Raw genomic sequence first — 23,182 nt, 5'->3', positions numbered from 1 at the left:
CCATGTCAAAATTTTGCAGTAATAAATAATAATAATGCATATATTTGTGTTCACTGGGTCAAGTTATATTTTACAATTTTAAAAATGTGCACTATTTCACAAGTTACTTCATGTTAAAGATTAGATAATATGAAAGTCTTAGAACTGCAATTATGCCATCTAGTGGCAGAAAAATGACCTCACACTCGTTTTTTACAGTACAGTACATTGTTTTAATTTTAACTCAATTTTATGAATTATTATGAAATTACTGTATCAATGACTTAAAGATGTAGCCATTTTTCTATTAGTTTAATTTTTTTCCCACTTTTATGTTAACAAGAATATGAAAACTTATCAACAAAATATTTTATTGTATTTTTATTGTACATTTAGAACAGATTTAACCCCCTAGTTTAAAAATACTGTGCTGTGTTTAATTTTCTTTTGTTTTATGTGTCAGTTTGGCAGTAAATGTCATTTGGGCAGTTTGACGCAAGCATGCTTTACCGCATATTCAGAGAACTGTGTGAGTGACAAAATTGAGACGCTTAAATGTGTGTTTTGATAACTTTAAGTATGTTATATTAAGTTTAGGTGTGTTTAAAGTGTGTGTGAGAGGTAAACAATTTTTTTTAAAGCTACTCATACAGTCTCCATATTATTTATATAACCTATTGATTTTCATCTAAACTGGGGTTCAACTGTATCTCAAAAATGACCCAGTCACACAGCCATGTGTGTCTTTCTTTTTAGGCTTGAATGTGTTGTGATCATTATTACGTTATTGTTTTTGTTTTGTTTTTTAACATACTGCTAGATACAGTCTTCTGAAGCTAGATAACATTTTGTCCAGAACACAGATTGTGCGACATACCCTAATATTTTCTTTAGTTAACACACTCAAAATAGTGACTAGATTTCAAGCTTGGAAACACAAATCTCTTTCCTTCCTTCATTGTTGTTTTCCCTTGAAACATGACACGACACATAGGCTAACATGATGTCACTCTCCAGATGGGAACGCTAATTTTGAAGGCCCAGAATGCTCCTCTTCAAGCTGTAAGCACTGTAGTTCCTCTTTCTTATGTATTCTATGGGGTAGATGCCACGGACTTCCGGGTTTTACACATAAGCGCTGTTTCCTGCCACTGCTGACCGCGTTCCAACACTCGCACGCCCACCCCTGCGCCCCCCCACTCCCACTCATCGGCTGGAGGGCGCCTCGGCTATCTGAAATGCTTCGGACACTGAGACAGACTACACACTCGCAGCCTCGCACCCGTCGACGGGAACGCGCAACCGAGGAGCACAAAGGCGGAAGCGCAAGTACTGGGACGTCGCAAACCGGAAACGGAAACAAAGTTGATTGGTGAAAATCCGGAAGTCCCGCCTCCTCCGTGGCATATAGCCCATAGTGTACAGTTTATGCGTCATTAAGTCAGACTGGCATCTCCTCGTCTATTTTATTATTTGTCAATTATTAGTTTTGTTTCACGTACACATGTGAGGGAAGACCATCACTGAAAAATATGTGATCTCTATTCAAATGTTGTCAAATGTTACTCATTGCTGTACTTAAGAGGCAGTTAATAGCGCTTGGCAGTGAATGGTACTTAAGTGACAACTTGCCATTATTGGAGAAGTGAAGTCAGGTGTTAGCGTAGTCGTCATTGTAGGAAGTGGGAATTTTTAAGCAACACGTTTCATCGGGACCGGTATTTACTTTGTGTTATTTATTATATTATTTACTTTGTGTTATTCTTTTGCAATGAAGAAAAAGAAGATGCAGAACTTTTAAATTACTCGGTTGTTTTCCCTACATCCACATCTATATATAAATATGAATACATTCAGCGCACAACATGCAATAGCAGAGATGTGTTAAGGTCAGAGTGAGGTGGCTGCACAAACACCGCTATCTAAATAAATAGATTTGCCTACAAATGATCAGCATGTGTGACATGTTGCCATGGAAAGTGATCTCTTCAGCTGTGTGCAGAGGTGAGTTTGTAAAAAGTCAACTAGGAAGAGACCTTTAAGCTGCACACTGAAAGACCTCCATCAATGTTCACGCAGGGGAAACATCCATCCCTGTCATGTGTACAAGTGATGTGAGAAACTGTGAGTGCTTTTTGGCACCAAAGATTCAATGCGCACACCCACTCCAAAACATTTCAACAGCATGTTATCAGCCACTGGCCTTGAAACGAAAAACATACTCATGTTCATGTGCAGATTTCAACAGATCTATTTGAAGGTTGTGAAATCCCAAAATCAACAAGTACGACCCACAATGGATGCACTCTGTTGACAAGTAACTTCAATATATATCCTCAACCATGTATTAATGTAGTGTTTGGCAATGAAATGTTAAGGTCTGCAATGCCACGTATAAACAGAAGATATGCAAGAAATTATGGCTGGTTCTATTCAGCCTTAAGATACATTATTCAATCAAAATATTTGTCAGTCACATTTTGCGTTCTTAACTGAATTTACAGCCACATATTTTTACATATCATGATCATGGCCATCTCACAAGAGTCTGTCAACATATTTATTTTATTTTTTTACAATAATATGTTCTAAGTAGCCCCACTGGTCTAAATATGGTATTCTGGTTAATATTGTGTTAGTGGAATATGAGTTAAGCAGCAAAATCCAGCCGTTTTTATCCATCACAGGGGACGGCCTTTTTGCCACTTGCTGTTGACTGAAGATGACATCAATGTTGCTCAGGGCTCAGGCAACAGCCAATCACAGCTATGCAAAATGGCTGCCCCCTGAGATGCATAATAATGGCTGGATTTTGCTTCACAAGTCTTATTCCACAAATGTAATATTAATCAGAATGTCGTGTTTAGCCTAGTGAGGTCACATATACCATTATTGTCAAGAAATGTTTAAGGTTGACTTCCGCATTAAACAACTGTCTGTCCCTAGTTCCCCTCAAAATTCTTGTTTCACTTTTAGACGCCTTAATCCAAGCCAATCTAAGAACCACTGGAAAGAGGAGATGAAAATCAAATTTGAAACTCACTATTGATTTGCAACAGCAAAAAGTAATACTCCAGTTATGGAGACGAGATCTCCCGAGGATGACGCACAAGATGATAGAACTTCCTCAAATGACCCAAAACAATGAAACAGAACATTCATCTAATAAATGCATCTAGAAGGTGGTGATAGAGCCGCAACATTAAAGCGCTCATCTTGCAATAGCTGAGAATGATTGAAAGAAAAGACCTCATCTCATACATGAGATGAGGTCACTGTGGAGTCAGAGAAACGGTGCATGTATAATAGAACCTGCCCATCCGTCGGCGCAATGCTTCAAAGACTCAGCATTAGTTTTTGAACCCCTAACATTAAAGCAGCAGTGAGGAATAATTGGCTTGTTTTGTTTGTTGGCTTTGCCTACAGTACTGATGTCTAATATAGTTTTTATTTAAGTCTGTGTACTTCAAGGTAAACGTGGAAAAGGCCAGACGCTAAAGATTCCACGGCAATGAAAATAAACAGCATGGTTTGATTCTTTTCAATAAGTCCGTGTTTCATACAGGGCAATGGTTCAAGTCCCAAAGTGCTATTGAAACATCTTTGTATTCATGGCTGACATTTATATTTGAATGTATTTAATGTCTCGAGGGCACAAATTGTTGATCCCTGTGAACCCTGCCGAGCAACAAGTGACATGCAAACACGTGCCATAACAAAAAAGTTAACTTGAACATAGGCGTGTCTAGCCCTTTTTTAGGGGTGCTGAAGCTCATTTATCTAAAAACAACACAACATCAGTAAAAAAAAAGAAAAAAAGAAGAAAAAAAAGAAATACTTTTATTCAATTGTATCAGAGCACTAGTGCTACAGTTTTGTAATGGCAGCTATTCACAGTCAGATGTTCAAAGTCAAGTTTCGTTCACAGATAAGGAGCACTAGAAATAATCCGACCTGTTGAAAGTGAGATTGTGCTGGATGTCGTCCAGAAGTGCACTTTGGCAAAGAGATCCACGCTTAGAAAAGAACCCAAAGTATCTCATTGATTTAACAGTGCGCCTGAGAACATCAAACCTTCTCTGATAATCTAGCCAGAGAAATGAGAGGTCTGACATGACTAAAAAGAAATAGAGGGTGAACAATGAAGTCTTTTGAATTTCTTAAATGACCTCTCAGTTACAGAAAATCGGCAAATTATATCAGACTCAAGGTTTTGCAAATGAAAAGTCTTTATTTGTATAGAATAGATTTGTTTTTGTTGAAAAAGGTCATCGTATTTTCAGAAAAACTGTCGCCCAAATGGAATGAACGGAACATCCTGTTTTGAGCCTTGAATCTCAATCTTACTTTTAAAGAGGAACAAAAGAATCAAACACACCACACATGAGGTCAAATGCATCCATAATTAACACCAGTCAGTCACATATCAAAACACAACAGCCCCTTTTACTCTGCCAAGTCAAGACGTTCGTTTTCCCAGATCATTGCTATGTATTAACAGCACTAACACAAAAAGGGGAGACGAGTTGCGCGTGAAGCAATGCCTTACTTTTGTTGAGTACTTTGTGAAAGAGAGGAGCCTTCTCCAGACTGCTTGCTTCAGGACCACCAGATATTCAATAAGATTTAAATAAGGGTGCATGCAAGGCCACTTAAGAATAGTCCAATGTTTTATTCCTCAGCATTTTAGGTTTTAGCTGTGTGTGTGTTTTTTTTATTACTATCCCGTGGACCCATGACCTACAGCTGAGACCAAGCTGTCTGTATAGCTGACTGGACAGCACATTTCTCTCCAGATTGCCTTTATTGTCTTGGGATTTCATTGAACATGAAATACACGAGCTGGAAGCACCACGTTCGCAAAGTTCTTCTACTTTCTGTATCTGTTGCAGAAATATGGTGAGGGAACATATCAGTATAATTCACAGTTATTATAATATAATATAATATAATATAATATAATATTTATTAGCGATTACTAAACCTACAATTATAAAGTATGTTGATGTAATAAAACATACTTCTTTTTTTTAAATTAATTAATTATTACTTCACCACTAAATAGCACTAAATCCTACATACTTAACAAAATATCGGAGTAAAAAAATGCCTCGGAGTTTGAACTCATTTTCGGAGTTTGAACTCATTTTCGGAGTTTGAACACCCAAGCAAAGCAAGCTAAGCCGAACATACCTTGAAAACAGGTAGCCGAGTGAAGCTCACGTTGCGGTAGTTGAGACGATGCACTGCTCATTTCCAGTCAGATCGTGAATACTCCTGGAGGTCCATACTCGCGATCGCATTTTGATTTTTCCACAACAATTTTCTTCACCATGGGTCCAAAGAAAGACAACAATGCCAGTGGCAGCAAAGAAAAACATACAGTGCTACGAACTACAGTGGAATTAGGAAGGAGATTATCGCGCCGTTGTAACAACCTTTACTTCTGTAAATATTGGCACGAGGACCCCCCTTAGCTGTTCAACAACGTGCCTGACGTTAAACAACGCACGCAAGGACCGCTTTGTAGTCCAACAATATGCCCAATGTAAAATACACAAACTCAGCACTGCACTAAAGCTAGCATTAACATAGCATTTATCATCCACTGATGCCATCACACCACAACAAGTAAGGTAAGGTATTTTTATTGTTTAGATACTGTACTGTACTGTAAATGTAAAAAAAAACATAAATATAAATTAAAATAGGAATTTTCCGTTTTTGGAGCTTGGGAACGGATTAATTGCATTAACATTATTTCCTATGAGAAAAAATGTTTCGGAGGTTTAACAATTCGGACTTTGAACCCTTTGCAGGAACGAATTATGTTCAAACTCCGAGGTACCACTGTATAGGTCTTTCTTTAAAATGATCTGTCATTGTATTTTTGGAGAAATTTTATGCATCGAAAGTACTAGTGGTATCAATACTTGGTATCTGTATCAGTGACAATTCAAGAGTGAGTACTCATGCTGGTATCAGTCTGAAACAAAATGGTCTCGGACATCCCTAAATTTCAATGTTATTCTTATTCTTATAAGTAGTTGTGGTGGTGGTAGTAGTAGTAAAACAAAACAAGTAGTAATGTGACATGCATGCATCTCAGTCAAATTACTGTATATATATATTTTTTTTTGTTTAAGTCAATGAAATCCCAGTGCAAAATCCATCTCATGCTAGATGTGAGCAGTCATTGATTTCACTAATTCTCTACCAATTTTAAAACCATTGCTAAACAAAATTACTGCCCTCACCATATGAGGGAAGGAATGGATGAGAATACACGCACACATAATAAACTTGGAGACTCCAACCTCCTCAATTACCCACTGCGGATTCTACAGTGCCTCAGCCATTCATGACCTCATTTAACTTTATTACAACTACCAGTGGAAGTGCACCATTAATCAAATTGTACTAGGAAAGTGTTAGCAGCCAGCCACCATGAAAGTAAAGAAATTGACTCAAATGAGTGCCTGTGAGAAGAAAGTGACCCAGTATCCATCATGCTCTCAAATAAAGCACATGCTGCCATTTTCCTCAGAGCTTTGTTCTCACCCAGCTGAGACAGATATTCAGTTATTATTATTCAGATTGGAGTAAATATTTTATTTGTTGACCTTCCATTGGCCAGAAGAAGCACGTTGACCTGGAGGCTGAAACAAGACAGGGGCGTTGAAAGAAACAAAGTGAAACACACAATCAACAGACTCCTTTATCGCTTCCAATAGCACTAACACTCAGTGGGGCGCAAACGACACCTTAGGCAATCAGCATCGTAACAACGGCAGCCAATTGCACGCTTTGTTTGCAATCAATGATGCTGGGCCCTCTCATTTGTTTTGGAGGGGAAAACAATCTCATTTGCTAAAACAGTCACCTCGAAGTGTTTTGAGCCTTGCGTGAGGTGTGTAGGAGTAGAACGTTCTACGGATTCCCATCTGTCTGCTCGTTCCCGAGCACATGACTGCAAGGTGCAGAATAACCAAATAAAAGAGCGCATCCTTAATGACATCCGTGCATTTGTACACTTAGTGCAGCGTGTTTGAGCTGCCTCGTAGATTGAGATTTCAAATTAGATCCACAAGGACAGAAATTTTCTTAACAGACCGGCTCAGTGAGAGACGAGTGATCGATTGTTACCTGCAAGGAAGAGGAAATGGACTTTAACTCAGTTTTAGGACACAATCAATGCTGGAAGATCACACAACTTTCTGTCATGTCGCTGAACATTCACATGCAGGCAAGACAAACTGTTGTGAAGTGCAAAGGCTTTTAGAACTGTTACAAGATGCTTCCCCTTTTCATCCATCCATTCATTTTCTCTTCAGCGTACAGTATTCGGCTCAAGCTGATTTACAGAACAAGATGGATTTTGAACTCGACCAGTCACCAGGCAATGGCAAGGCGAAATGACACAATACAGTCATGTCATATTGTAAGACGTTAAGTTCAGAGATATGAATCCGTTTCTAATTCTATGTCAAAACTATTTAGATCCTATCTCAATCTCAATTTCCAATAATTCTGATTTAATCATAAAAAGGCATGGAGAAGATGGCACTCTGTTACAGAGAGGAATAACTTCAGCTTCTCCATACCTTTTCATTAATACCCCCTTCCCCCACCACCAAGCTTGAAGAGGACTTTTATGTTACGACTATCAATAGTTTTTGATTCTTGGGGGTGCTCTCATCCTCCCAAATTTTACGATGGACTCCCACTATTCACAGGGAATATGGAATGGGCCGGCAAAAATCTGCATATAATTGATGATCATTATAAATGCTTTGATTAAAAAATAATAATAATCTTGAAAGAACACAGATATAAGAGTTTCCTTGAAAAAGTGGCACTGACTCCCACTACAAAGAACAAAAAAAAAGAAGATAAACACATCTTTCTTCACTACTGACTGACTAAGTAACGCCCATCGCATTTTAGAGTTCTTGACCAAAATGATGTTGCAGGGAAATTCACTTGCCTATTTGCTGTACTGGATTCGATCTGGCTCTTCTTCTTACTCTCAACCAGGATAAAGATTGGAGTCGTCTCAATGTTTTTTCTTAATGAGCAGCCACACAGGCACTGTGGGGATGTCAGCTCCACAAAGCCTTGTTCAAACAGTTTCTTTTTGATTCTGATCAAGGAGTTGACGTTCCTGTGGGGCAGCCCCTTCGCTGTCAGACACATTTTTACAGAGCTCAGTAGCCTCGAACCATCCGTTTCCCATCACCTAGCCCCTTCAATCATGAACTGCCTGGGGGCATTACAGGCGCCACTTTTCATCATGGCATCAAGGACTTCCCAGTACATTTTAAAGATGGAGTTGGAGTGGGAAGAAGTCCATCGGTTCCCTCCCTTTTTTACTCCTTGCCATGGCGACTCAAGTGAATGCGGACAAAGGAAAATATTTGCTTTATGCAATTGTGCTTTAAATATTGTCAGTAGTTCCAAATGAATAGATTTTTTGGGGGTGGGCTCAATTGCATTTGGGAGAACTTAACATTTTCAAAATATTTGTAGTGATGAAGACCAAACACAAAAACAGATATGCAATGTGTGTCATGACCAAAAGATCATAGCACTTTTCTTTTTTTCCTTTTTTTCTTATGATATAGTGGCCTGTGATGGGAATAAAAACTATAACTACAGTAGAGTTGTTCTGACCACTGTACTTGACTGGCACACCAAAAAAAAATCACCCTTGCCTAACACATAATTCTGGCACTAATATTGATTGATGTTGTTACACTTTGCTGTCTATATTAAAAAGGGATTCATGGACTGGTCCCTCTAAATCGTGGGCCAGTCTCTTGGGGTAAAATGGAAGGAAATAATCATTAAAAAGCACTGCATCGGCCCCAAAAGACACCGGCCCACCGGGCATCTGTCCTGCATGCCAGATGACCAGTCCAGTTATGGCTGTATGGCTCTACGCTTGCTTTCGAAAGCTGGATCTATGGGGTTTATGCCACGGAGGAGGCGGGACTTCAGACTTCCGGGTTTCACACATCAGCTTTGTTTCTCGTTCTGGTTTGCGACATGTGGGCCCAGTACATACGCTTCCGCCTTTGTGCCCCTCGGTTGCAGTTACCGTCGACGGGTGCGAGCACGCGTTTGGGGAGCGCAGGGGTGGGGGTGCGAGCGTTGGAACGCGGCAGGCACCCCACCGGCCCCGCAGCCCCCTGCGCCCCCCACGAGACCCCCGCCGACCTAGTCTTTCAAATGGTCTTGGTCTTCTTGTTTGGTACACACCAAGGTTTCCTATTGTAGCCTTCTCACTCAAACAAATGGTGCAACAAAAGTTTAACCAAACCTGTGAAGTACTAGCAAAAAAACGGACATACCTGAGCAACCAGCCAGTAAATATTCACAACTCCTACACATTCTATGTGACATAACCGCACAACCTCAAGATGAGGCGAACTGTTAAACTGTGCCTTGGTTTTGACTGTGTGACCTGTTTACAAAGATCTAGATGCAGCCTCAAAGGTCTGCTCTAGTTAAATATTCCATGAACTGTTCCCAGAAGACAGACAGACAGCTGGAGCCTGTAACAAAACACCAGCTTCCCATCTGCCAAGGCCCTAAAGACAGATAAATCGAGCTTCAGGAGAGGTTTAGGTAGGAGACGAAGGAAAAGAAGCCCTCAAGTAGTAATTACACTCGTGACCATTATTCTTGTCTGACCAGCAAACCGCTCCCCAAGGAAATAAGTCTGGTACTTGTATTTACTGTATGGTTGAAGGAAACCTGGCACTACACTGCAGTTACTCCAAGAATACATATTAGCCTTGTATCACAGACCCAGACAACCAATGGAGAGCTTGCAAAGTGCTGCATTGTGGATTCAGTCAAATGTAGACCGAGTGCAAAAGAGAGAGAATGAATGATACATGGCGGAATAAAACAGGGAGACAATTGTGTTTAGAAGCTATAATTAGCCTCTTAAAACCATCGCGCGCACAAAAGCATCTAATGCATCTTTCGGCGGTGTGTGTTTATGTGAAATGTTACTTTGTAAAAGAACACCATTAGAGCCACTTCATTTATCACTTTATGCTAGAGAGGAAGAAGCAGAGAGAAGGTATCACGACAGCTTTATCTGTCCACTATTCCAGACCTACATTAGCACACCTCGCTCGAGGACGACAACAGATGTATGTGAGGGTGTTTTGTGGACACGAGCACTATACAAAAATACAATTAACAGCCACTTAAAACGTGCTTTCACCCACAAATTAAGTTGTTCAGTGCTATTATTTACATTACAATTGTGTCACATGCACTCAACTTGGCCACTTACTGAGGTGGACATAAAATAAATGCAAGTTTCACTATGTTAAAGGACTGCCACAAAATGATTTATTAGCGTGTTTTCACATAATGTGAACACACAAATAAACCAAGAGAAGCAGGTGATGCATAACCTCTTTGGCAGAGGCACTAACAGATACATTGATTCCCATTTTTCATAAAGTCACATTCATTCTCTACCACTTCATTGTTCAAATAATTGATTTTCCAGTCATTGCAACTACAGTATGCCCAAATGTCAGGACTGGTTTAAGTTTCATGATGAACCATCCGTCCATGAACCAAAATGCTTTATTAATTTTTTTGAAATTCAATTTAATCTCAAATTTCCAGTTTAAGAGGGGAGATACAGGCATTTGAGGCTGAGAGCTATAAAATGCCAGCAGTTCCTAAGTACTTTAATGCATTTACTAATATTTTATGATAAAGTTTGCTCATTGACTACGCTGAATTTTTTAGATCAATGATAATTTCTCCGGCTGTAAAAACAAACAAACAAAAAAAACAGGGTACGTTTGTTCTTGTTTTTATTAGTTGCAAAATCCAGTGTGACATATTAACCCATATAGTGTGACAACTTACCTGTTGGTGGGGCAACATGTCACATGTTCACTACCTCTATTTGATGGCTTATAACTCTGACACAAAGTATTATGAAAATGACGCGAATACAAAAATATACCTAAGACTTTGGCCTTTCATCTAGTACACATTTTGTTTATATATGATGTACTGATTCCAAGAAATATATAAAAGTATAAAAAGTGATACAATTAGCCCCGGTCTCCCCTACATATTGTGTTTGTTGTATGTGCATATTTGTACATGCTTTTATTTTGGTTTCTTTTACTCTGCAGCCAGGAAGATGTTACAAAAGATAAACTCTTTTGAATTGGCTGCTCTTTACCCAACTTTTTTTTTTTTTACTCTGATGTGCCAATCAAACTGGAATGAGGTCACGCTCATCAAACCGCACGATCCAATTGCACTTCTCCAGAGTCCATATCGAAGTCTTTTTTCCCCCCACAATTAGCTTTAATGTCTCAATGCCTTGATTCTTATTGTAATTTAGAAATACATTGAATTGATATATTGGCAAGATCGATATAGATTTTTTGAGGATGCAGAGTTTTGACAAAAATACAGATTACAGATTAATAAAACTATTAATTAAAAAAAATACATAATGCCCAAATAATAATAATATGTTTTTTTTCCACCAATGCATTTCAATAAGCATCTCAGAATGCATTGTGCGGCGTAATGCATTTAATTCATGAAGTTATAAGGACATTAACATATTCATTACAGGACATATTCATTATATTTCTTTTAACAAACCATGGCTTTAGGTTGTGTGTAAAATAGTGACATCCAAGACAATTTGTTGCATAACTTGCATTGCTTACTTAAGTATTACTAATTAGTAAAATAAGAATTTGCTTTATTTTGAATGACAAGTCCATAGGATGGCCTTATCAACAAACTTTAGTAAATATTCAGTATTTAGGTATACAAGGTTATGGTATAGATTTATGTGGTATAAATAATGAGACCGGTGTCACATGTGAACTGGTGTAACTGCTTAGAGTACATCCGATGTTTGAAGGGACAAAATCGGCCGATATAACCGGCCGGGCCCTATTATAGTTTGATAAGTCGTCTACTTTTCCTAGAAGCTAACATATTTGTGATCACGGATGAGCTGTACCCATCCGTGAGCCATCACCTCATCATGGTTGGAGTGGTTTGTGTCGGAAGCCCCGCCTCCTCCGTGGCATATAGCCCATTGGTAAATGAACCAGTTTATTTGTAATGGAGGTCATATATTAATATTCTGAAAAGAAATGTTGGCATTTTTTTATGTTTAGCTGAAATTTTTGTGTATAATGACATTCAGTTTTTTAGTAGGGAGTGGTTTAGTTTGCCTCTTCAATTGGTAATCTGTTTTATGGAAACGGATTATGGTTCTCACACAAGTGTCAACATCTCAGATTGTATATAATTGGGTTGGCTGCTGAGTTTCGTCCATCTTCTGGCCTGGCCCAGGGGGCTGGCAATAGCCAATATCATTCATAAATGTGAGCAACCAATTTTAATGAGGGAATCTCTCACAGAAATGATTGCCAGGTTCTAGATTGGAAAAATAGCAACTCTTACACCTGATGCTTTACCCAGAGGACTTGTTGCAAACATTTCTAGTTGGACACGGATACACAGTCACGGGGAAATAGATTTCGGAATGATTTTCTGTGATTATTTCTGGCACATTAGGCGGTGTAACACACAGCACAGAAATTCCTGTATGTAAAAACGATGCCTTCGCCCACACACCAAAGCAGGCAACAACTTTAAATCCATGGTTCACCAAACAACCAAATCCCCGTAACGGAAACAAAATGACACCGTTTTTGTTACACCCCCCACCCCTCCCCTCCCCCTTCCCGAGCAGCCAAAAGTACACAAGAGCAATATCGCTCAGAGAACATGCCAGCTGGACCACTTTCAGCAGGCGTTCTTCCTTCCACTCGTCCGTGCCGTGGCACGTCTGCATATCCGAGATAGGTAATGATGAGCCACAGGGAAACATACAGTACACCACTGCAAGGCACCCTCCGAAATAGTTTGATGACAGCATAAGCGAACCCACTTGTCCAATATCTCAAAGCTGCAGATTTGCGAAGATAAGGTGAATGAGTCGCTACTGGGCAAAGTATTCACTTCTGTCGCTACTTTACCACAAAGAGCAGCTTGGTAAATTGGAGCTTCAGATCCTCTTTCAGATGTCTGACTTCAAGCAGCTCATATACTGAATCATCTGTCGGAGCATATTGCTGACAACTGCAGCTCCGCTCTCCCACTACCTCAAAAAATGAGAAAAAAAAAATGTGTGTGCGCGTGAAGGAAATATTTCTCATTGTAATTGCAAAATTAGCATATGGTATCATGGTTCTATAATTGTGACGTCTATATTTTGTAAGCCTCCTTCAATATGTACACCTTCACATGTATTCCATTCAAATGATATCAAATAAAAGAAACTCATTTGACACTGTGAGGGAAAATGTTTATTAATGTAAATTTGTAGAGTGGTATAGAACACTCGGTACTAGTACACTGTTAAAAAAAAAAAGAGCAATATTTACTTGAAATAAACTAGTAAAAGTTTTTTTTCACTCAGAAATTCCAAATAAAGTTTACAAGGAGAGCTTTTGAGTACATTTTACCAGTTTATTTAAAATAAATAAATAATTAAAAACCTCCTAGGCCCGTTTTTGGTCTCATTTTGGACACACCAGCAATGCAGTATTGGGGCAAACAGCAAGAGTGGCATGGCTCAGGTGGTAGAGTAGCTGTCTCCCAAGCTGAAGGTCATGAGTTCGTTCCTCAACGCTTGAGTAACTTTATTTTTTTTTAAATACTAAAATATAAATAATAAACTGGGTGAAACGTACTCAAAACCCAACTTGTAAAATTTACTTAAAACATCTGAGTGAAAAAACTTTATTAGGTTTTTTTTCAAATATTACGCTTTATTTTTATGACTTTTTTTACAGTGTAATATATTGGTTGTCTAATTTAGTTATATATTATATTATATACAACCTCGTGAGTGTAAAGAACAAAGCACTGGCAGTGGCTATTAAAACTGAGTATTATGAAGTTTTCAGAGTGCTTTAAAATAAAATGTGTGTTCAATTAGATTAGAATGAGCAGGAGCCAGTAAAATCAGTAGGGATGGGTGAGTACAGATGCCAAGTATCGGTATCGGGCCATTTAATGAAACACAGAAAGTAGAAAAATAGGAAATTGACATTTATTTCATGGAATTGTAAGAAAATATGCTTAATTGGCTCGTTCATGGTGCGCGTGCGAATACGTGCACGATCTTAAAGCGAGAGCCACGGTTGGCAAACGAAGAGATAACTTCAAATGAGGTAAGAGAAACTCCGCCCCTCCCCTCCCCAAGGAATGTGAGTGTGATGGTCCGCATATTATAAAGGGAAGATAAAAGCTGATTCAGTCACAGTAAAACAGTCAGGGCTCTTCGTACCCATATGGGCATTGGTGGCGCATGCATGATGTAGAAAAAGCTTTAATAAAACCTTTTTAAACTGCACAAAGCACCTTTAAAATCATTGAAATTATTAAAATGAGGGCTGATGTGAGTGTTGTACATAAATTATATGTCACTTTATAAAGTTATAAACAATTTCCTAAACAATTGCATTGTCACTGTTTTGTGCTTTAACACATCGTCAACATTTCGTAAACATGTCACCACTATTTCAGAAGCTTGAATTTCACTCCCATGAAACTACAGGAATGAATGTAAATAAGAATATTATTCAGATATCTTGCTATAAATAGCTTCTCTTCGCATGGCCTGTAAATGCTCAAAATGATGCGTGTGAACAGTGCCGGTTCAGAAGTTCAAATTGCCAATTTACTAAACTAATGATTGCCTTCAAATGAAACATGTTGACTGTGGCTATTTGAAACATGAACATAAGCACTTTATTAATGCAGCATGTGTCCCTCCTTCCTCAGGCATTCGCTGCACACACAATTCATTGAGATTGGAGGTTCAATTTTACACCTGGTGAGCGCCTCAAAACAAACAGCCTGCATGCAAAATAAGCGCTCTCTGTTAAAATAAAGGCAATTCCTTTGCGATTATATTGCGGGCGTATACGCTGTTATTTTCAATCCTCCTCTTTCCTCTGGCTGTGGCCTCTCATTCGCTTTTAACTCCATGTCTGTCTGAACATCGTCGATGATAAATAAAGTTTCGTCAGCTGTAAGTGTCAGTCGGCAATGAAAAACCCAGCGGATCCAAAAGAAGTATTTCTATGAATACTCCCATCCTTTCCCACCCAAACTCAACAGCAAAGCCTGCATATTGCATGAGGTCACATTAAAATTTCAACAAGTACAAACATTATGCTCAAAAAGTCTATATGGAACAAAACTGTAACATTTTAGAGCACTGAAACCTACGCAGCCAAATACAATCAGCTCCATGACACTAAAATTGTGAAAAAATAAATAAATAAATAAAATGACAAAAATCTCCATAAGGGATAGTGTGAAGTCAACTAATTAGTTGATGGAAAGTGACTCTTTGTTTCTTTTCTTTTTTAATCATTAGTCTAACAGTCAACAAGTCAAGTGAGTCATTTGAACCATGTTTCCCACAGGAAGCCACACCAGCTTCATGTACTCCAGATTAGCTGATCCGTCTCCGTCCGAGCCATGGAGAAAACCACTGAATACAATTTATTCCTGGGACACAACAACCCACCCATGGCCAGCTTCTAAATCCAACCCATCATGTCGATGCACACGTATTTGATAGGCTAAGTGAAAGCTTTAGGCTGCATGGGTAACCAATCAACAGGGTCATCATGACTGGAAACAACACGAGAAAGCTTTAACGACAATTTCTCTTCCCTTCTACAAGGCTGGCAAATAATCTCTATGTGCTCGATTTTGGTAGACACTTGAGTGTTATAACTGGCGCATTTCGATTAATCATGCCGGTGCGAGCCTCGTTGGGCCCGTTTGAAAATGTACCCCCCCCCCCCCCCACCAGACTCACGTGCAAATCTTTGAAATGTGTTGTATCTAACGTCATTATTGGGTTGCAATGTGCAAGGGTCTCCCCCCCCTTACTCCTAAGAAACTCGGGGCACTAATTAGTGAACCGCCAGGCTCCCTGTTCAGTCTCCCTCTGTTGGTCATTGTTATTTTTTGTGTTTCTCGGACGGATTGTGACCGTGAAGACAGATTGCTTGTGTGTTTTTACATACTTGGCCAATAAATCTGATTCTGATTTGGATCTCTCTGTACCGGGCGTTCTAGCGGACAGTCCTGATGGAACCACATCTAAGTTTTGGCGGAGGAATTTTGGTGAATTTGATCAGGGCATAGGCAGACAGAAAATGTGTGGTGGATGTCATTATATTTCATATTTCATGTCAACAGTCTGCATCGAACCCCTTGAGTCATTAAAAACATGTAAATAGAATGAGAGGTGACCCACAACAGCACAAAACACTTTTTTAAATCCGCCACGGTGTGCCCGCATGCACGCGCTAAAATACCAACACAAGGTTGAACCTGCCCCCATGCAGATTTAGACGCTAGACTGGAAAACAGAGCTTGACAGTATATCTCTGTCTCGTGGCATACAATGCAAAGTGGTCATCTACAAACATGCTATGAACTTGGTTAATTTCTAAATATTTGTAAAAGCAGGTCGGGTGAAATGAGCTCAATTATTAAACAAAATGTCCAAAAATGAAAGAAGATATGGCAGTAAATCATAATTTCTTTATAATATGCTTTTACGGGATGTTTTCCTTACCAGTGTAGATTTAGTTTCTCATTTCCATATTCAAATTTGCATTTGTCTTAATATTCATGTTTATATGATGCTGTTGGGGAAAACAATGCAGAGCACAATTTTACAAGAAGTATAGAAATTCATTTTTAATAAGGCCGGAAATTGTCTTCACCGACAGTGTTGAATTATATTGTGATGTGGCTTTGTTTTCTGTTTCCATTTACGACTCAGGCAGGCAAAAGTGAGCATGAATGCGGTTGAGATACAACGCAAACAAACGCGCTAATAGAATGTCGGCAATTTATCTAAAATGACTTTGTGTTTACTTTGTGCTTCAGTGGTCTCGGATGAAATCTGTAAACGATACAGTTAACAAGCCAAAGACACACCACTCATCTACTGTATTTCTTATAAGTAATTTACACTATTATTCACGCCAGCTGTTCATTGTCATCAGCTTCACTCTTCTGCATTTTTGCTTTTCTGTCACACTCACTCTCATTCCATCTATTCTGCAGGACAATTTCACTGATGAAAAAGCACAATGGCCGCTGCCTAATTAAATAGACAGAGATTAACAGCACAGCTAATCGCCACGGAAAGAGTAGAATTGGAGCACAACGAAATCCACAGGTATTTATGTTGCATTTAAGTGACAAAGAAGTTCAAATCAATCAATGAAATCCCAATTCCCCTAGTTTGGGTGTGTATGCTTGTCCTCATATCGACTGAAAACATTCATGGGCGTGTGTGGTTTTTGTGTGTGTTCAAAACATCCCATCAAGCCAGTAAGGCTCAGAAAAATGCCGTGACATTTCGAAGTAATAATAAATCATCTTTATTTGTTACCACAGGAACATGAAAACAAACTGCTGGGTTGGAATGTCTCTCTTCTTCAATTTCGCATCAGTACTGTGATGTCAAATATCAAAGGCTAATGTAAGATTTAAACTGTATTTACAGCAAAATCACACACTACACCAAAGGCACCAGAAAAATAATAAATATACCTCTAAATTCGCAAAATAAATAAATAAATCAAGACTTCAATCCATGCATGGCATCACTCGGAAAAAACAACAACAACTCCCATGAGCATATCGTGTGACACCTTAGCATCTAAATGATTAATGCTAGATTCACAAACAGAAATTTAGACCTTCCAAGGTCGGACCTAAAAGGGATCAAATGTATGTATAGTGCACATCGTGTTGATATGATCATCCACTTTATGATAACTTAAGAAAAACCACTGGCCATTGACTCATTACAAACCAATGTGGCTTTAAGACAGCAAACAAATTCAAGCCAAAGAAAACAAGATTTATTCCTACTAAAAAAGATTCAAGGCAGCCACAAAAATAACACTTGGCAAGCACTCATGTTATCGCTCAGCTGCAGATTGTCCCAAAATATTATTTGGCACCAATAAAAACAAAATCCCTTTCGAGCCGAGCCAAACCATAAATGTTCACAAATCAATAATTCTTAATATAAAAGTTGCAAAAACATTATTCAGGCCGACGCTCCCAATTAAGCCTTCTTTGGCTGTCATCGTATACGTTTCCATTCAGCGCAGCTTAGTCGATACACACACAATGTTGTTTTCTTTGTAACATGCTTTCTTTTTTTTGTCCAGTTAGATATTTTGTATTTGGACGTTCCAATTAGCTCTTAGGTTTAACTTTATAATGAATGTAACGACAGAGATCAGGGGCATCCAATTAACACAGTCATTTGACAACCATTGTAAAAAGCACTAGCTGAGGACTTTAACCGTTATTGAGGCAATTTATTTTCTCTAAGTGTGGCTCTTTAATAAACATATCAGTAGACAACATTGTCTGACTTGTGGTCACATTTCTTTTTCGTTTTGTTTTTTAAAACTTACTCACTTATTTTGTTTAGCCTATTTGAGATAACACACAATGCTCTGTGGTTGCTATTTGTTGTTTGAATTCAATATAGTGTATTGTTGTGAATTTAGATGACTCTGAGATGGACTCCAAATCACCATCGCATCAGGTCATATTTTGTGTTTTTCTTATGGGTCAAATGTGCTTCAGGTAGAAATTCATCTCGGAGGACTTGGGCTTTGGAACCAGAGGTTTATGGTTCAAGTCCCACAGCGGAGAACTTAAAATGGAAATAGTTGGTGTAGATATGCTAGTTTGATTCCTGACTCCTGTTGAGGTGCCCTTAAGCAAGTAAACGATCCCAATCGACTAGCTTAAAAGCATAATGTGAGGTTAACTCATTTGCTCCCAAAAACGTATAAAAACGTTAAATTTTAAATATTGCCATTGTCCCAGATTTTTTTTTATACGTTTTTAACTTCAGTTTTTTTATGCTAGAGCATACAGAAGGCTTTGATGCAGCCGCTGACATGAAGAGATTGCTTAAAGCAATGGTAGTTATTACAAAAAACGACCAGCAGGTGGCAGCAGAGTATCAGAGATCAACCAGGGGGGCCATGTTGCAATAAGCTCTCTTCCCCAGTGTTTTTAACAGGTTTGTAAATAATGAAGAAACTTAGCTTTATTCTAATGCTACTTGCTGCCAAACGGAAACAAATACAAATATATTTGTTATACCTGATGAAAGAACAGAATCTTTCTTTTGGTAAGTTCCATGTTTTTACAGCAGCAGAACACAATATTCTATGGACCTTGCAAAATCAGTCAGAATCCAGTAAAACAGCCGGGAGAGAAGGGGGTTGCTTCAGTGAAAATAGCTGGGAATTAATTTTCTCCCTGAGGGATTGTAATTGTTAAAAAATAAGCAAAAAACAAAAACAAAAAAAACAGGCATACACTGCATTTAGTGCATCCAGCATATTAGGCTCACACTGAATATCAGTTATGCAATAAAACTGGAATGTCATTCAGAATCATTTCACTGCAAACAAGACCATCAACTTTAAACCAACTAATTGAGAACACCTATTTTAAAGAGAGCACCTCAAACATGTTACTGTTGTCCACTTTCTCTTCTGAGAGTGAAAATGACTTCATGGGCCCAAACTGTTTTCGTTTGATTGGCATTGTTTCCCAGTGATAAGCAAGGAGGAAAGGAGGAGAAAAATGGCTAACACTCTATGGAGTTAATCTAAATCTCTGTGAAATAACACCTACCCTGGAAACCATTTAGCTCTCAAAATGTTAAAATTACACAAATCTAACTGTGGAATTTTAACATTACAATTTTAAAATTAAAAGCAAACATTTATTCTGATAAATGGGTTGAATAAGTTCACTCACCCGAGAGGTTTTTCCAGTCGACTGGCTGGTGATCCAACAATCTCCCCGAGAGTGCAGAACATCTGACCCAAAAAGTCCTAAACATGTGGGAAAACAAAGAAGGGACTAAACGAGGCAGGTTGGCATTTGTGGAAATTGAAAAAACATTTATTTATTTTTTAAAGAGAGGTCAGATCAGCAGGAATATTCCTGCTGTCTTCTTTCTACTGTGGACACCCCTGCAAAGGTCAAATTCAAGACTGAACTGCAGATCAAACTTATTTTGTGCATCAAATTCAAGTCAGTTGAATACGTGGGCAGTGCATTTGGATTCTTTGCACTTTTGGAAGAAGCTTGTTTTTGAGTGTTATGATGATTTCAACAGCAGATTTGCTGTCTTGGCATCTTTTGTTGGATAATAACTGGAGGTGTGTCACACAGTAAGCGCACTGCAGTGAGCTGTGGACTACAACGGAAACACAACAGATGGATGAGATCGAACGCATAGTGATAATGACAAGCAAGATGATTCATGACCGCTTAGTTACTGAAATACATTAAAACATACTCGACAGTACTGTGCACGCATTAGTGTTGGTGTTGGTGTTGGTGTTGGTGTTGGTGTTTTCGAAATGCTGCAACGTAAGCCCCTTTCACATTATGCTTAAAAGACAGAAATGTCAGCCCCCCAAACAAAGAAACAAACGTAGCTGTTCTGTTTAAACTGCAACTTCACAGGATGTGGAGGCAAAATCGGGATTTTCTGCATTATGAAGTAATAGAGGTTTTTTTCCAGGTCTATACTGTGCCCACCTTTAAAGGAACACAGATTGTTGCCTTGTTTTTTCCCTTCCCACTTTCTGAAGTTTCTCCTTTTTTTCCATCTGAAAACTCAGGGCACTATGTAGCAAACCATCGGACTCCCCTTTGCGCCTCCCACTGTTGGTCGTTTTTTTATTTTTCATGCTTCTCCGAAAGGTTGTGACTGAAAACAAATTGCTTGCGTGTTTTCACATACTTGGGAAATAAATTGATTCTGATCAGGTGGGAATTTTAACATCTGACACTCACTTTTCTTGCCCTAGTGTTTTAAAAGATATGAATATTTTTGCCTTTAATATGCCACAGGCACAGGCAAATAAATGCTGGCTCTCCTGTCCTCCTCTTATTCCACACTAATTTTAAATTGAAGTTGCCACTTGGCAGAGTGCAGACCTCCACCAAGAACAAAAACTATTAACAAAAGTCAGTGTTCTATTTGTGGGTTTATTGGCCATCTGTCGGTTAGTTAGCCGCTACTTCCAGCTTTATGGAGGATGATCAAGCAACAGGCGGTGCCATATGTGATTCTGAGGTTGTGAACAGTTTCATTAATGACAGTCACTCAAACTGGAAAAAAAAATGTATGCGCCTATTTATCCAGGTCCTCATAAACAACAAAATTCTGTCAAAAAGAAAAATATTAAAGCTAAAATAGTGGTGGCCTGCACGTTTTGCACAGTACTGTATATCTCATCGCAACTATTTTTATATGTATATATATATATATATATTAAAAAATAATAATAATTAAAAGCAGCAAAGGTGTTGAGCAATCCAGACCAAAGAGTTCCTTCTTTGGCGTGCTGTGATGTAGTGAACCCAACCCAAGTGTGATCAAACAAAAACTAAGTCATGACTGAAACTAGTCCGTTATCATGCAGCCATCTTGGAACCCTTCAAGACCACGAGCGTGTTGAACGGTTGCACAGATTGCTGCCGTGCCCTTCAGACATCGCTCTTCCTCTTGAGCCAATGAGAGACAGCGGCCATGCAGTGTCAGAGGTGAAAGCGATGCTAGCACCTACGTTGAGTTCTGCAGGCTTCCAGAAAGGTTGGCCAGCAGCAGCAACAACAATAACAACAACAACAATAACAACAACAATAGAGGCCCATCATATACCATATAACATGACACTTGACCAGAACAAAGTACTACTAAAGCTGACCAAGGTGATGAGGTAAAAAAATGGGAAAACAACATGCTTGTGCCACCCAGAAAAAAAGATAATGATGGGAAAAATGCAAACCCTGATAATCCAAATACATCCAATAATCATCATTTGATGATTACAAAAAAAAATGCCAATGCTTCCGTCACCATCATTTCCAGTTGCACGAAGAAAGCCAATACAGCGCTTAATAATGAAGTTGAGAGTTTGTGAATGGCGAAAAGCATTGCATAATCGACACGTTTCATTGTGATGTCACACCACTGCCGTACGGTCTCTTTCTGGAGTTACCTTCTCTTTCACTACCTTCATTTGACATAAACAAATTCATATTGTACAGTACGTGATGAATAGTTTCTATCAGAGGTGTCAAAATAAATCAATTTCAATATCCTACAGCCAAGAAAACATGCACGCTTGTTGTAAAGTGAATACAAGTGTGCATGGAGCTGCTTTATGAGAGCTTTAGTTCTCCAGGCTAAATATTTCAGTCGTAAAAGTATGCACTAGATTTCATGTTGTTGGAGTTGAACATAAAGGCCAGCATCCATTTTTCATTGATTTAACTAAACCAATAATGAGACACATTGGAAGTAAAGATAACTCCAGGAGAAAAAGCGGAAGTGGTCTGAAGTCAGTGTGAAAAGTCCTTCTACATGGTTGAACGAGAAGTTCTTGATTAACTATGAACAGAAAAAGCAACTTAATTCAAACTGATCTGTTCATGTAAAACTGTTTACATGATGAGAAAAAGAAGAAAACGAAGAAAACAGAACATTCTGTATTTGGATACTGGTACAAACCAATCACTAGAAAGGGTTTGCCTTATTCCATCAAGTAACAACAGGCACTAGACAGCTTCTAATTGGAAGCAACACCACAGATAAAGAGACTCAGCTCATTGCCACACTTTGACTTAGCATGCACTATTTTATTTTGTCTCATGCATCAAGTTAGCAAATCCAAATTGTGGAATTCAGCCGAAACGGTGTCTGCACTTATCTGTGGTGTCAAGTGGTACGCACATATAATACAGTACAATGTGCACTCACATGTTTGGACAAGTCTGGACTTTTGGAGTCAACATCATACCTGAAATGAAACCCAAAGGCAAAATGGCCATTTCTACATTACACAATTGTAATAAACACAAATGGGGATATTTGGATTAATTATAGTGGAAATTAGAATTAGGCCAACATTTTGGGGGAAATCATTCACCTCTACAGTCACACAAAAATCAATTCGCGCGTGATGCAAATCTCATGTGACTTCACCTCAGTGAGGTTTAACTCCACAAG

General features: G+C 38.7%; 1 protein-coding gene across 3 annotated transcripts in view; it reads right to left on the bottom strand.

The window, feature by feature from the left end:
• The window catches only part of cpne5b (copine Vb), an 89,339-nt gene that overhangs the window by 37,887 nt on the left and 28,270 nt on the right, over positions 1 to 23,182 (bottom strand). The window contains exons 5-7 of one of the 3 annotated variants that reach the window (XM_086087092.1): positions 22,934 to 22,973; positions 21,738 to 21,752; positions 19,912 to 19,988 (exon numbers count right to left, since the gene is read on the bottom strand). In XM_086087092.1, the coding sequence (XP_085943218.1) occupies positions 19,912 to 19,988; positions 21,738 to 21,752; positions 22,934 to 22,973 (132 nt within the window). The remainder of the gene's footprint in view (positions 1 to 19,911; positions 19,989 to 21,737; positions 21,753 to 22,933; positions 22,974 to 23,182) is intronic. The other 2 variants (XM_086087093.1, XM_086087094.1) reach the window with 2 other exon arrangements.

This window comes from Leptonotus elevatus, chromosome 10 (genome assembly GCF_054856555.1).
Source record: "Leptonotus elevatus isolate MCC_2025b chromosome 10, RoL_Lele_1.0, whole genome shotgun sequence".
NCBI classification, from domain to species: Eukaryota; Metazoa; Chordata; class Actinopteri; order Syngnathiformes; family Syngnathidae; genus Leptonotus; species Leptonotus elevatus.
Note: the sequence above shows the minus strand (reverse complement) of the source record. Positions and strands in the feature narration are given on the sequence as shown.